Raw genomic sequence first — 15,128 nt, 5'->3', positions numbered from 1 at the left:
AGGTATACTGCTGGCCTTGTCAGCTGAAAGCAAACTGTTTCTGGTGGTCTTTATTAATAACTATTGAGAATAAAGCATATGCCAGATCAATAGCTGCATACCAGGTACTAGGGGATGTATTGATTTGCTCAAGCAGTGACACCACATCTGGAACAACAGTTGCAATTGGAGTCACCACCTGGTTAAGTTTATGATAATCCACTGTCATCCTCCAAGACCCATTTGTTTTCTGCAAAGGTCAAACAGAAGAGTTGAATGGATACATGGTGGGAATCACCACCCCTGCATCCTGCAAGTACTTAAGAGTAGCTCAATCTCTGCAATCCCTCCAGGAATCCAGTATTGCTTCTGATTTACTATTTTGCTAGGCAGAGGCAGTTCTAGTGGCTTCCACTTAGCCTTTCCGACCATAATAGCCATCACTTCATGAGTCAGGGACACAATATGGGGATTCTGCCAGTTGCTGAATATGTCTATTCCAATTATTCATTCTGGAACTGGGGAAAATAACCACAGAATGGGTCCAGGAACCCACTGGAACAACTGTGAGACCAACCTGAGCTAAAACTCCATTGATCACCTGACCTCCATAAGCCCCTACTCTGACTGGTAAACCATAGTGATGTTTTGAGTCTCCTGGAATTAACGTCACTTTTGAGCCACTGTCTAACAATCCCCAAAATATATGATCATTTCCTTTCCCCCAATGTACAGTTATCCTGGTAAAAGGCCATAGGTCTCCCTGGGGAAGGCTGGGAGGAAAATTAACAGTATAAATTTTTTGCCGTGTAACAGGGTCCTTCCCAAGGGTATCTGGCCTTCCCCTCATTTAAGAGGCACTAGGTCTGTAAACTGTCTCAGGTCTTGAATTGATTAAGGGGCCACAACTCTCTGCTTTTGTGATTCAAGTGAGACTTTTGTTCACTTGACCTAAAATTCTTCAGCTTATACAGATTAAAAAAAAAATTTAGTAGACTATATATCTATTTTACTTGTAGGTACCCCCATGATCTACTATCCAATACCATGAGTCTCTGTGAGTCAGATTATTTTGACTGCTGCTTTGAGTCTACTGTCCATTATGGTTGCCACACCCACCTTGTATTTGATGATTAGCTGCTGCCATGTGGTTTCTGCCAACTTGGGATCCAATTATCCCCATTGTGTTTAAGGATTCTAGCTCACAGTAATACCTGACCTAGAGAAGGGTGACTAAAGAGCTCTTCAGGGATGATGGAGCTAGTCTCACAAATTTATTCCTCACAGTCCTGGCAAAGGATGTGTCCTCTGGACATTACTGGAGTGTGTGAGCAGGTCTTCCATGATAAGTCCACTCTAACATTCCAATCTCTCTAAGCCTTTGAATCCCCTCCTCTACATTATACCAGGGCAGTTCTGACATTTTGACCTCAGGTAATATCAGACACATTTTGATTCATGTTTCAGCCAACCACCTAAACTGTTAACCCCCATTCTAACCCCTGGAGCTACAACACTGAATGCAGAATCTCTGATTAGTGGGCCCATATCAATAAATTCAGCCTGATCCAACTTTATATTCCTTTCACCATTATCCCATACCCTTAGTATCTATTCCGACCCACATTTCCCTGATTTCTTTCTATATAAATTGGAAAACTCATGCAATTCTTTTGGAGTATATGGTACTTCCTCATGGGCCATACTTTGTACCTCACCTTTCGCGGCCTGTTGGGACTTTAATCTAGTTATATAGGTCTTGAAGGAAAGAGCAGTAGTGGGGGTGAGTTATGAAAAGAATTAGAAGTATCCTTCAAGTCGGTTACCTCAGGGAATTCCATTGCAGTTTCATCTAGTGAAACAGGATTAACCTCTCCAGACTGAAGAGTGAGGACTGTTTCCCCAGGGGAGGTGATCACAGCTTTAGCAGGCACTGAAGGGTTTATCTCATTAGGTGGAGGTTTGATGGCAGGCTTCTCAGGGCATGCTGTTTCCTCAAGGCACGCTGAAGGTCAGGTAGTTGTCTCCTCAGGGAAGGCTGGAGATTGGGTTGCTCATCACTCAGGGTAGGTCTGAGGTGGAGGGGCTTTTTCCTTAGGGCAGACCATTGCAGGTATATCTAGCAAAGGCTCAGTAGAATCCAGGGTTCCAATGTCACTACTGCCATCATTTCAACCCATATGTTCCCAACCGAATTTTGGGGATCTTATTCTTTTCCAATCAATGCCTTTACTTTAACAGCAGACACCCTGCAAGGTTGAGATTTTAGTTTACATTGTAAATCTGCTACTTACACAATGAGACTTGGTATGGTTTTCAGAAATCTCAAGTCTGCAGCCACAGGAAATAAGATCTTTCAGAGCACACATTGAAATTTTTGCATCTTTCATATGGCATTTAAGTTGTAAATGTGAAGCCTTCAGCTCATTCCTCTCTCTTATGACTGTATCCAGTTTATCTAAGAATACCCAGCTAACATCATTCTACCTCTTAACTCCACAAAACTCTGTTAAGATGTCAAAAACACTGCCACCCAGAGCCTTGCCTTGTACAAGAGTATGATTAGGAGAATCAAATGGTGATATTTTGCTTATCTGTACTGCCAACTCATGCCATGGATGGTCAGTGCCATCTTGATTATTGGAAATAGAGTCATTACTGCCCTTGAATCTACTCAAAGTAGAAAACCAATTGTAAAAGCCCATTTTAAGATTCTGTTTCTCAAGAACCATTCCTGGTATGAAGCTTTATTAGTCAGGGTTCTCTAGAAAAGTAGAACAGGAGATATCTGCAAATATGAGATTTTGTGAAAGTGTCTCAGGCAATAGTGGAGGGGCACAAGTCCAAATTTCAAAGGGCAGGCTGTGAGTTGGCAACTTCAGTGAAGGTCTTCAGTAAACTCCCCAGGAGAGGCTGGCTGGCTGAAGAAAAAGTGAATGTTCTCTCTTCTCCCTTAAAGGTCTTCAACTGATTGGATTCTCTCATTGGGGAAGACACTCCCTTAGTTGATCGAAGATGTAATCAACCACAGATGCAACCAAAAATTGACTGATTTAATAAGCCAGCCTTCTGGTTTATTAACCAGCCATGGAATGCCCTTGCAGTAATGGTTAGGCCAGTGTTTCCTCGACCAGACAACTGGGCACCACCACCTGGCCAAGCTGACACATGAACTTAACCATCACAGGCCACTGATCCAAGCTTTTCTTTCAATGGTATTAATGGTCTTTTTTTTCCACTGTGCAGATTATATATTTACTATGAAATAAGAAAATCAATTCAGTATTTTCTGAACATATACTCTGTAGAGGGATAGAAAGATGAATATGTTGTGACCTCTACACTCAAGGACTTTACAGTCTAATACTAAGTGTCATTTTTTAAAAAGCCCATTAATGCCCTACAGATTAAATAAACAAATCCCTATGAAGACTTAAGATTCTAAGCTAGTAGTTAGGGAAAACTTCATAGAAAAGATACCATCTGAGTCAAAACTTACAAATTAGTAGGATTTCAACAGACAGAATAAAGTATTTCTAAACAAAGGAAACAGCATGAACAAACTGTACAAAAAAAAAAAAGCACAAATTTACATGGTCAGTTTACCAGTCTATAAATTCCATGAGCACAAAGGTCATGTATGCTTTGGTAACTAGTGTCCAGCCCAGCATCTGGCACATAGGTAGTTTCTCAATAAATGCTCATTAGAATAAACTAATGACCAAAATATAAAGGAGAAATTGAAATCATTTTATAGACACTTGGCATCTTCAGCTTGGACAAGCAACTGAGTGAAAGAGGATATTATTTTTATAAGGAAAAATGAGCAGGTTTGGAGAGGAAAAGTGCAGTGGATGCTAAGAGTTTTGATTTTGGATTGGATTTAGGTGCCTGATGATCATCCACATAGACATGTTTAAAAAGAAGATGAAATTTTAGCCTGTAGCACAGAAAGATGTTAGAATTGGAGATTTCGGTTTGAGATAACTGTCATACACATGTGATACTTGAAACCACTGGAATGAGTAACATACTAAAAAGAGAGAAAAGACCAACAGTAGAATCTTATAGAACACAAGAAATGTATCTAATATTTCTATAACATACCTCCATGTACACGGTTTAAAAGCTCTTTGGCTCTTACCGCAGTTCCCAAACCTATCAGTTTGAGACTGAATTTCTTCATAGCAGGCAAATGGAGCATTTTTTGAACCTAGTAAAGTTAGAAATATATTTGGATTAAAACACCCTTTCTTTTTTATCTTGTTCCATATCCTCATATATTATGTTTCCTTTGCCTTATTCTCTATTATTATCTAATTCAAAGTTTTCCTACTGAGGTTGTTAAAAAGAGAAGGAAATAAAGTGAAAGGTAATGTTCATGGGTATTCCTTCTTTTTCTTCATTTCCAGTCATTTTCACCCCAAATGATAATATGTGGGGTAGGGATGGGGTAGGGAGAGTTAAAGTATAAACAATGAAAGAGCTATGTGAAAGAAGGCAATGGAGAGGTAATATGAGAAAACTATACCTGTTCTCCTAGATTATGAATGGGAACTCATTAAAAAAAAAAAAAAACAGGTCTGTAACAAAACTTCATTGAAGAAACGTCATTATTTCCTCAAGAAGTTTAAACTGAAGGAATCAAAATTACTGACTCATAGCATCTATCTATTTTTCTCCTTCAATACTGTATTAGTTTTTTATTGCTGTATAAAAAAATCACCAAAAACTTGGGAGCTTAAAACAACACCCATTTATAATGTCTAAGTTCCTGAAGGTCACAAGTTGTGCTGGTTTGGATGTATTGTGTCCCCCAAAATGCCATGTTCTTTGATGCAGTATTGTGAGAGCAGACATATTAATGTTGATTAGGTTGGAAATTTCTGAGTGTTTCCATGGAGATGTGATCCACCCAAATGTGAGAGACAATTTTGATAAAGGTGTGAGCTCTTGATTGGATGTTTCCACAGAAATGTGCCTCTGCTCATTTAGGGTAGGTCTTGATTGGTTCTCTGAAGTCCCATAAAAAGAGCTCACAAACAGAGGGACCTCAGAGCAGCTAAGAGAGTCATTTTGGAGATAGCCATTGAAAGCTGACACTGACATTTTGGAGAATGCCATTTTGAAACACGACCTGGGAGCAAGCAGACACCAGCCACGTGCATTCCCAGCTAACAGGTTTTCCGGATGCCATTGGCCTTTCTCCAGTGAAGTTACCCTATTGCTGATGCCTTACCTTGGACACTTTATAGCCTTAAGACTGTAATTCTGTAACCAAATAAACCCCCTTTCAAAAGCCAATCCATTTCTGGTATTTTGCCAAACAGCAACATTAGCAAATTGGAGCACAAGTCCATCAAGCCATACATGGGTTCTAAGCTTTAGGTCTCATTAGGCTGAAATTAATGTGTTGGCTAGGGCTTTGGTCACATCTGAGGCTAGATTTCTCTTCCAAGCTCATTTGTTAATGTTATTAATAGAGTTCAGGTTTTTTGCAGTTGTATGTCTGTAACCCTCATTTTATTGTTAGCTGTGTGGTGTGGGTTACTCTCAGCTCCTAGAAGCTGTCCTTAGGTTCTCTCACAACATGGAAGTTTCTCTCTTCTAAGCCAGCAGAAGAATCTCTCTGACTTCTCTCATCCTTCAAGGCTTGCATGATTGGGTCAGGCCCACCCAGGATGATTTCTCTTTTGATTAACTCAAAAGTCAACTGATTATGGACCTTAATTACAACTGCAAATCCCTTCACTTTGCTATAAAACCTAATCTCAGGATCAATGTTCCATCATACTCCTCTGTTCTACCCCAACTCAAGGAGAAGAGATTGTCCAAGGCATCTACACTAGAAGAATCTTTGGGGTCATCTTAAAATTCTGCCTAGAAGTTATCTTCTCAAAAATGAACCTCTGTAAGCCTAACTGCCTCATCTGTGAAAGTAGACAATATCTAACTCATTGGATTTTTATGAGAATTAATTAAGATTATGTTTACATAGTCATTGTTAATTCCGATCTAATCCTTTCCCTTCTCCTTTATTTTTTTTTAACTTTCCCTTCTTTTTTAAATCAACTGTATGAAAAAAAAAGTTAAAAAGAAAACAAACATACAATAAAAGAACATTTCAAAGAGACCATAACAAGGGAGTAAGAAAAAGACAACTAACCTAAGATAACTGCTTAACTTCCAACATGTTCCTACTTTACCCCAAGAAAGTTACCTAATATAGCAACATTTCTGTCAACTTGCTCCTACTATATCCATCAGAAATTAACAGACCATAGTCATTCCTGGGCATCCCCAGAACGTTAAATAGCTTATCTGTTCTTCTTGGATTATTGTTCCCCTTTCCTTAATTGCTCTCTATTGCTAGTTCCCCTACATTCTACATTATAAACCATTTGTTTTACATTTTTCAAAGTTCACATTAGTGGTAGCATATAATATTTCTCTTTTTCTGCCTGGCTTATTTCGCTCAGCATTATGTCTTCAAGGTTCATCCATGTTGTCATATGTTTCACGAGATCGTTCCTTCTTACTACCGCGTAGTATTCTATCGTGTGTATATACCACATTTTATTTATCCACTCATCTGTTGAAGGACATTTGGGTTGTTTCCATCTCTTGGCAATTGTGAATAATTCTGCTATGAACATTGGCGTGCAGATATCTGTTCGTGTCACTGCTTTCCGATCTTCCGGGAATATACCAAGAAGTGCAATCGCTGGATCGAATGGTAAGTCTATATCTAGTTTTCTAAGGAACTGCCAGACTGACTTCCAGAGTGGCTGAACCATTATACAGTCCCACCAACAGTGAATAAGAGTTCCAATTTCTCCACATCCCCTCCAGCATTTGTAGTTTCCAGTTTGTTTAATGGCAGCCATTCTAACTGGTGTTAGATGGTATCTCATTGTGGTCTTAATTTGCATTTCTCTAATAGCTAGTGAAGCTGAACATTTTTTCATGTGTTTCTTGGCCATTTGTATTTCCTCTTCAGAGAACTGTCTTTTCATATCTTTTGCCCATTTGATATTTGGGCCAACTGTACTATTGTCATTGAGTTGTAGGATTTCTTTATATATGCAAGATATCAGTCTTTTGTCAGATACATGGTTTCCAAAAATTTTTTCCCATTGAGTTGGCTGCCTCTTTACCTTTTTGAGAAATTCCTTTGAGGTGCAGAAACTTCTAAGCTTGAGGAGTTCCCATTTATCTATTTTCTCTTTTGTTGCTTGTGCTTTGGGTGTAAAATCTAGGAAGCGGCCGCCTAATACAAGGTCTTGAAGATGTTTTCCTACATTATCTTCTAGGAGTTTTATGGTACTTTCTTTTATATTGAGATCTTTGGTCCATTTTGAGTTAATTTTTGTGTAGGGTGTGAGGTAGGGGTCCTCTTTCATTCTTTTGGATATGGATATCCAACTCTCCCAGCCCCATTTGTTGAAAAGACCATTATGACTCAGTTCAGTGACTTTGGGGGCCTTATCAAAGATCAGTCGGCCATAGATCTGAGGGTCTATCTCTGAATTCTCAATTCGATTCCATTGATCTATATGTCTATCTTTGTGCCAGTACCATGCTGTTTTGGCAACTGTCGCTTTATAATAAGCTTCAAAGTCAGGGAGTGTAAGTCCTCCCACTTCGTTTTTCTTTTTTAGAGTGTCTTTAGCAATTCGAGGCATCTTCCCTTTCCAAATAAATTTGATAACTAGCTTTTCCAAGTCTGCAAAGTAGGTTGTTGGAATTTTGATTGGGATTGCATTGAATCTGTAGATGAGTTTGGGTAGAATTGACATCTTAATGACATTTAGTCTTCCTATCCATGAACATGGAATATTTTTCCATCTTTTAAGGTCCCCTTCTATTTCTTTTAGTAGAGTTATGTAGTTTTCTTTGTATAGGTCTTTTACATCTTTGGTTAAGTTTATTCCTAGGCACTTGATTTTTTTAGTTGCTATTGAAAATGGTATCCTTTTCTTGAGTGTCTCTTCAGTTTGTTCATTTCTAGCATATAGAAACATTACTGACTTACGTGCATTAACCTTGTATCCCGCTACTTTGCTAAATTTGTTTATTAGCTCTAGTAGCTGTATTGTCGATTTCTCAGGGTTTTCTAGATATAAGATCATATCATCTGCAAACAATGACAGTTTTACTTCTTCTTTTCCAATTTGGATGCCTTTTATTTCTTTGTCTTGCCGGATTGCCCTGGCTAGCACTTCCAGCACAATGTTGAATAACAGTGGTGACAGCGGGCATCCTTGTCTTGTTCCTGATCTTAGAGGGAAGGCTTTCAGTCTCTCACCATTGAGTACTATGCTGGCTGTGGGTTTTTCATATATGCTCTTTATCATGTTGAGGAAGTTTCCTTCAATTCCTACCTTTTGAAGTGTTTTTATCAAAAACGGATGTTGGATTTTGTCAAATGCTTTTTCAGCATCTATTGAGATGATCAATTGATTTTTCCCTTTTGACTTGTTAATGTGTTGTAATACATTGATTGATTTTCTTATGTTGAACCATCCTTGCATGCCTGGAATAAACCCCACTTGGTCATGGTATATGATTTTTTTAATGTGTCTTTGGATTCGATTTGCAAGTATTTTGTTGAGGATTTTTGCATCTATATTCATTAGGGAGATTGGCCGGTAGTTTTCCTTTTTTGTAGCATCTTTGCCTGGTTTTGGTATTAGATTGATGTTAGCTTCATAAAATGAGTTAGGTAGTGTTCCATTTTCTTCAATGTTTTGAAAGAGTTTGAGTAAGATTGGTGTCAGTTCTTTCTGGAAAGTTTGGTAGAATTCCCCTGTGAAGCCATCTGGCCCGGGCATTTATTTGTGGGAAGATTTTTGATGACTGATTGGATCTCTTTGCTTGTGATGGGTTGGTTGAGGTCTTCTATTTCTTCTCTGGTCAGTGTAGGTTGTTCATATGTTTCCAGGAAATTGTCCATTTCTTCTACATTATCCAGTTTGTTGCCATACAGTTGTTCATAGTATCCTCTTATAATTTTTTTAATTTCTTCAGGATCTGCAGTTATGTCACCTTTTTCATTCATTATTTTGTTTCTATGGGTCTTCTCTCTTTTTGATTTTGTCAGTCTAGCTAGGGGCTTGTCAATCTTGTTGATCTTCTCAAAGAACCAACTTTTGGTGATATTTATCCTCTCTATTGTTTTTTTGTTCTCTATGTCATTTATTTCTGCTTTAATCCTTGTTATTTCTTTCCTTCTACTTGGTTTAGGATTGGTTTGCTGTTCATTTTCTAGCTTCTTCAGTTGATCCATTAGTTCTTTGATTTTGGCTCTTTCTTCCTTTTTAATATATGCGTTTAGTGCTATAAATTTCCCCCTTAGCACTGCTTTTGCTGCATCCCATAGGTTTTGGTATGTTGTGTTCTCATTTTCATTCGTCTCTATATATTTAGCAATTTCTCTTGCTATTTCTTCTTTAACCCACTGATTGTTTAGGAGTGTGTTGTTTAACCTCCAGGTATTTGTGAATTTTCTAAGTCTCTGATGGTTATTGACTTCTAATTGTATTCCATTGTGGTCAGAGAATGTGCTTTGAATAATTTCAACCTTTTTAAATTTATTGAGGCTTGTTTTATGTCCCAGCATATGATCTATTCTGGAGAAAGTTCCATGAGCACTAGAAAAGTATGTGTATCCTAGTGATTTGGGATGCAATGTCCTGTATATGTCTGTTAAATCTAATTCATTTATCAGATTGTTTAGGTTTTCAAATTCCTTATTGGTCTTCTGTCTGGTTGATCTCTCTATAGGAGAGAGTGATGTGTTGAAGTCTCCCACAATTATTGTGGAAGCATCAATTGCTTCCTTTAGTTTTGCCAGTGTTTCTCTCATGTATTTTGTGGCACCTTGATTGGGTGCATAGACATTTACGATTGTCATTTCTTCTTGCTGAATTGCCCCTTTTATTAGTATGTAGTGGCCTTCTTTGTCTCTCAAAACATCCCTGCATTTGAAGTCTATTTTATCTGAGATTAATATTGCTACACCTGCTTTCTTTTGGCTGTAGCTTGCATGAAATATGTTTTTCCATCCTTTCACTTTCAGTTTCTTTGTGTCCCTGTGTCTAAGATGAGTCTCTTGTATGCAACATATTGATGGTTCATTTTTTTTTATCCATTCTGCGAATCTATATCTTTTAATTGGGGAGTTTAATCCATTTACATTCAACATTATAACCGTGAAGGCATTTCTTGAATCAGCCATCTTATCCTTTGGTTTATGTTTGTCATATTTTTCCCCTGTCTATTAATATCCTTTATTGTACCCATACCGAATCTCTTTAGTACTGAACCTTTCTCCAAGTCTCTCTGTCCTTTCTTTGTTTCTCTTTCTGTAGGGCTCTCTTTAGTATCTCCAGTAGGGCAGGTCTCTTGTTAGCAAATTCTCTCAGCATTTGTTTGTCTGTGAAAAATTTAAGCTCTCCCTCAAATTTGAAGGAGAGCTTTGCTGGATAAAGTATTCTTGGCTGGAAATTTTTCTCACTCAGAATTTTAAATATATCGTGCCACTGCCTTCTCGCCTCCATGGTGGCTGCTGAGTAGTCACTACTTAGTCTTATGCTGTTTCCTTTGTATGTGGTGAACTGCTTTTCTCTTGCTGCTTTCAGAACTTGCTCCTTCTCTTCTGTGTTTGACAGTGTGATCAGTATATGTCTCGGAGTGGGTTTATTTGGATTTATTCTATTTGGGGTTCGCTGAGCATTTATGATTTGTGTATTTATGTTGTTTAGAAGATTTGGGAAGTTTTCCCCAACAATTTCTTTGAATACTCTTCCTAGACCTTTACCCTTTTCTTCCTCTTCTGGGACACCAATGAGTCTTATATTTGGACGTTTCATAATATCTATCATATCCCTGAGGTCCATTTCGATTTTTTCAATTTTTCCCCATTCTTTCTTTTATGCTTTCATTTTCCATTCTGTCATCTTCCAGGTCACTGATTCGTTGTTCAACTTCCTCTAGTCTTGTACTATGAGTGTCCAGAATCTTTTTAATTTGGTCAACAGTTTCTTTAATTTCCATAAGATCATCCATTTTTTTATTTAGTCTTGCAATGTCTTCTTTATGCTTTTCTAGGGTCTTCTTGATTTCCTTTGTCTCCCGTACTATGGTCTCATTGTTCATCTTTAGTTCTTTGAGTAGCTGCTCTAGGTGCTGTGTCTCTTCTGGTCTTTTGATTTGGGTGCTTGGGCTTGGGTTATCCATATCGTCTGGTTTTTTCATATGGTTTATAATTTTCTGTTGTTTTTGGCCTCGTGGCATTTGCTGAACTTGATAGGGTTCTTTTAGGATTTGTAGACCAATTGAAGTCCTTATCTCTAATTTATCAGATCTACAGCTTCGTGGAGTACACTTTCTCTAACTAACCAGCAGGTGGCGTCCACGAGCCACCTGTTCTCCACAAGCCAGTTCTCCCCTGCTTAGCCTTTTTGGTGAGTGGGGGAGTGAGTCTTGTGGGGTCCAATTGGTGTACCAAGCTTGCGTGTGTAGTTGGTGTTGCCTGCCCTGTATATGGGGCGTGTTTCTGGGCAGTCAGGGAGGGGGGGTGGCTCTAACAATCAAATCTCCCTGGTGATCCTAGAGTTTTAAGGCTGCTGCAATAGTCTAATCCTTCAGTTCAGTCCTGCCACAGTTTGTCTCTGCCACTGACCCACAAGTCCTTGGTATTGGTGTATGGCTCCTGAGACTTGCAAGTGGGCCCCTCTTCCAGGCCGTGCACCCCCTGGTCCTCTGTTGAGGGATGACTGTGGTATGTCACAGGTGAGTGCCATCCCCCCAGGGCAGTTCTGGGCTGCTGGGCTGTGTTGGGAGGCTCCCAGTCTGCTGAAATGATGGCTGAATGGGGCTTTATTAATTCACACTGCTCTACCTTCCCAACTCTGGGACAATCAGCTGAGGTTGCAGGGAAGGCTAATGTCCACGCCCAGTTTTGTGGTGTGTGCCTGTTATTTGAAGCACTTCCGTCACACTGGGTTGTCTGGGGCAGTTCTGGGCTATGGGGCTGGTGATGGGCAGGAGTGTTTCCTGTCCACCAGGATGATGTCTGTGAGCGGACACCCCCCTTTTCTTGGGAAGTTGTGGTGTTTAGTGAATTTTCTCAGCCACTGGATTATTGCGTTTTGTCTCAGAGCTCTCCTAGTTCCGCTCTTGACTTGACCTGCCCAAATTGCAGGTCTTTGAAGCTTTCTGTATTGGGCTTCTTAGAGTAATTGTTTTAGAAAAAGAAAAAAGGAATTAAAAAAAAAAAAAAAAAAAAAAAAAGGGCCCTCCTCAGAGATCTAATGGGTTATTGAAATGCTAAGAGACAAAGCAACCAGGGCCATTAAGGAAAGGTCCACAGGGCAGAGAGATCAGCTTTTCTTCGGGATTTGCATATGCGCCTCAGGGCCTGAGCTGGGGCCTGGGCTCTGCCCTTCCCCCTTCTATGTTCACCAGAACTCCAAAAATCCTCCGCTTTCATTTTTGAGTTTTTCGTGTTGTTTTTTTTTCTATGCCTGTCTCCTCTCTGCTGGGCTGGCTGCTCTCAGATTCTCTGGTGTCTGGTCTTCGTCTATCTATGGTTGGAGTTTGGATCAGCAGAATGAGTTTCCGATAAGGGCTGCCACTGCAGTTCTTCATTCTCCTTCCTGGAGCTGACAGCCCCTCCTCCCACGGGACTGAGCCTGGCAGGGAGGGGCGCGGGTCCCCTGGCCGCAAAAACTTACAGATTTCGCTGATCTCAGCAGTTCCACGTTTTCATGAGTGTTGTATGAAGTATGCCCAAAGTCAGATTGCTCTGTGGTGTCCAGTCCACGCAGTTCTTGGCTTTCTACTTACTTTCCTGGAGGAGTAACTAAAACATACAGCTCACCAGTCTGCCATCTTCTCCCTTCTCCTTTAGAGTCCAGAGAGTTCTTCTGTTTTAGCTTCCCCTCCCATGATTTATATTTTTTTCTTTCCACTGTTTTTTTTAATCTTTCACCTTATCTAATTCCATCCATTTCTACCACTTCTAGACTTTGATCCATCAAAGAAGCTAGCAGAGATACCCTGAGGACAGGCAGTGGTAATTCTGGGTATTCACTATGTTTAATCTGTTGTTTATGAATTTAAGATACCATGTTAGGAATGACAATGAAAGGCTTGAAAAACACCAAGGGAACACTCACAAAAGTAAAAATTGGATAATTCACTTCAGTTTTGGAAAATAATATGGGAACAATACATTTAGTCACAGAGTAGTCAGATGAATTCTGCTGAAAGTAACATTTTTCATCCAGTCCAATTTTTATTGGTCTACCTATAACATCTAGAGGTAACACTGGGCCATTATCATTAATTTCTCTCTCCAGCATCCCCTCCTGATAGTATTAGAGTTGTTCTTTCTTCAAGGTCAGTCTGGGCTTTCCAGGATGAGGTAGAAACACTAAAAGGAGAGCACTTTGCAAATGTGAAGTCACATGTCAAATACTCCCTTAGAGCCAGTGTTCTGACCAAGTCTATTAAGTAACAGAATTTGCCCTGCCATAATCCAAATAGTTTATTTAGATTCCCTGTGCCTATTATCAAATGCTATGAAGTGCAATAAAACAGTGGCAAGGACTTTCATAGATAGGTTGTGCATGGCTAGTACTAGGGCAGCAAATGTGGTTGTTGGAAAATAATGAGAACACAAACAGTGACTTCTTCAGAAGAAAGTTTTCTGAACTGAAGCACATATTCCGTTGCTATTGTTTTATAACTTTTTGTTTCTTTCTTTCTCTTTTTTTATTAGAGAAGTTTAGGCTTCCAGAAAAAAACATACATAAAATAAGGAGTTGATTCTGCCTGTTTTTGTAAATCAAATTTTATTGAGATATATTCACACACCCAACAATCATCCACAATGTACAATCAATTGTTCAAAGTACCATTACATACTTGTGAATTCATCACAATTTTTTAAAAATGAAATTTTATTGACATATATTCACATAACATATAGTCCTCCCAAGTGTACAATCAGTTGTTGATAGTATCATCATATAGTTGCACATTCATCACCACAATCAATCTTTGAACATTTTCATTACCACAAACAAAAAAGAATAAGGATAAAACTTAAAGTAAAAAAGAACACCCAAAACATCCCATAACCCAAAACATCTCTCTTTATTATTCATTTACTTTTTCTCCTCATTTTTCTATTCATCTGTCCATACACTGTATGAAGGAAGTGGGAGCCACAAAGTTTCACAATCACATGGTCACACAGTGTAAGCTATATAGTTACACAATCATCTTCAAGAGTAAAGGCTGCTGGTGGCAGTTCAACAGTTTCAGGTATTTCCTTATAGCTATTACAATACACTAAAAAGTAAAAAGGGATATGTATATAATTCATAAGAATAACCCCCAGAATGACCTCTCGACTCCATCTGAGATTTCTCAGCCACTGAAACTTTATTTTGTTTCCTTTTGCTTCTCCCTTTTGATTCAAGAAGACTTTCTCAATCCCATGATGCCAGGGCCAAGCTCATCCCCACAAATCATGTCCCACATTGCCAGGGAGATTTACATCCTTCAGAGTCAAGTCTTACATAGGGGAGAGGGCAGTGAGTTTACCTGCAGAGCTGGCTTAGAGAGAGAGGCCACATCTGAGAAAGAAAAGAGATACTCTAGAGGTGACTCTTAGGCACAATTTTAAGTAGGCTTAGCCTCTCTTTTGCAATAAGAAAGTTCATAAGGGCAAGACCCAAGATTGAGGGCTTGGCCTTCTAAATTGGTAGCCCCAATGCTTGTGAGAATATTATTAATTCCCCAGGTGGGCAAAACTAATATTTCCACATTTTGTCCCACTCTCTCAATGGGGCGTTGCAAATACGTCTTTATTCTCTGCCAAGATTACTCTGGGATGTATTAGGGATTCACACTAACTTGTACAAACCAACCAGATTTCACTCCCTATTCAATGTTCCATGTAATTGTGTTGTTTGAATAAACTGATCTTACAGGTTAAATTATGTAGTGTGTTACAAAAAATATAGATTTTGCACCAAATAAACATCTCTTCCTTTGGTCTCAACAGAAGTTGAAGTTTTAAAAACACCATCCATATTGTAATTTACCCCTTAGTCTAAATTAACCTTACTCCT

General features: G+C 39.0%; 1 protein-coding gene across 1 annotated transcript in view; it reads right to left on the bottom strand.

Annotated features, from left to right (window-relative positions):
* LOC119516419 (disintegrin and metalloproteinase domain-containing protein 32-like) overlaps positions 1–15,128 on the bottom strand; it is a 255,054-nt gene that overhangs the window by 59,132 nt on the left and 180,794 nt on the right. Inside the window, exon 14 of the mRNA XM_037812770.1 lies at positions 4,087–4,192. Coding sequence (XP_037668698.1) covers positions 4,087–4,192 — 106 coding nt within the window. The remainder of the gene's footprint in view (positions 1–4,086; positions 4,193–15,128) is intronic.

Source organism: Choloepus didactylus, chromosome 20, assembly GCF_015220235.1.
Source record: "Choloepus didactylus isolate mChoDid1 chromosome 20, mChoDid1.pri, whole genome shotgun sequence".
NCBI lineage: Eukaryota > Metazoa > Chordata > Mammalia > Pilosa > Megalonychidae > Choloepus > Choloepus didactylus.
The sequence above is the reverse complement of the archived record's forward strand: the minus strand, read 5'-3'. Positions and strand labels throughout refer to the sequence as shown.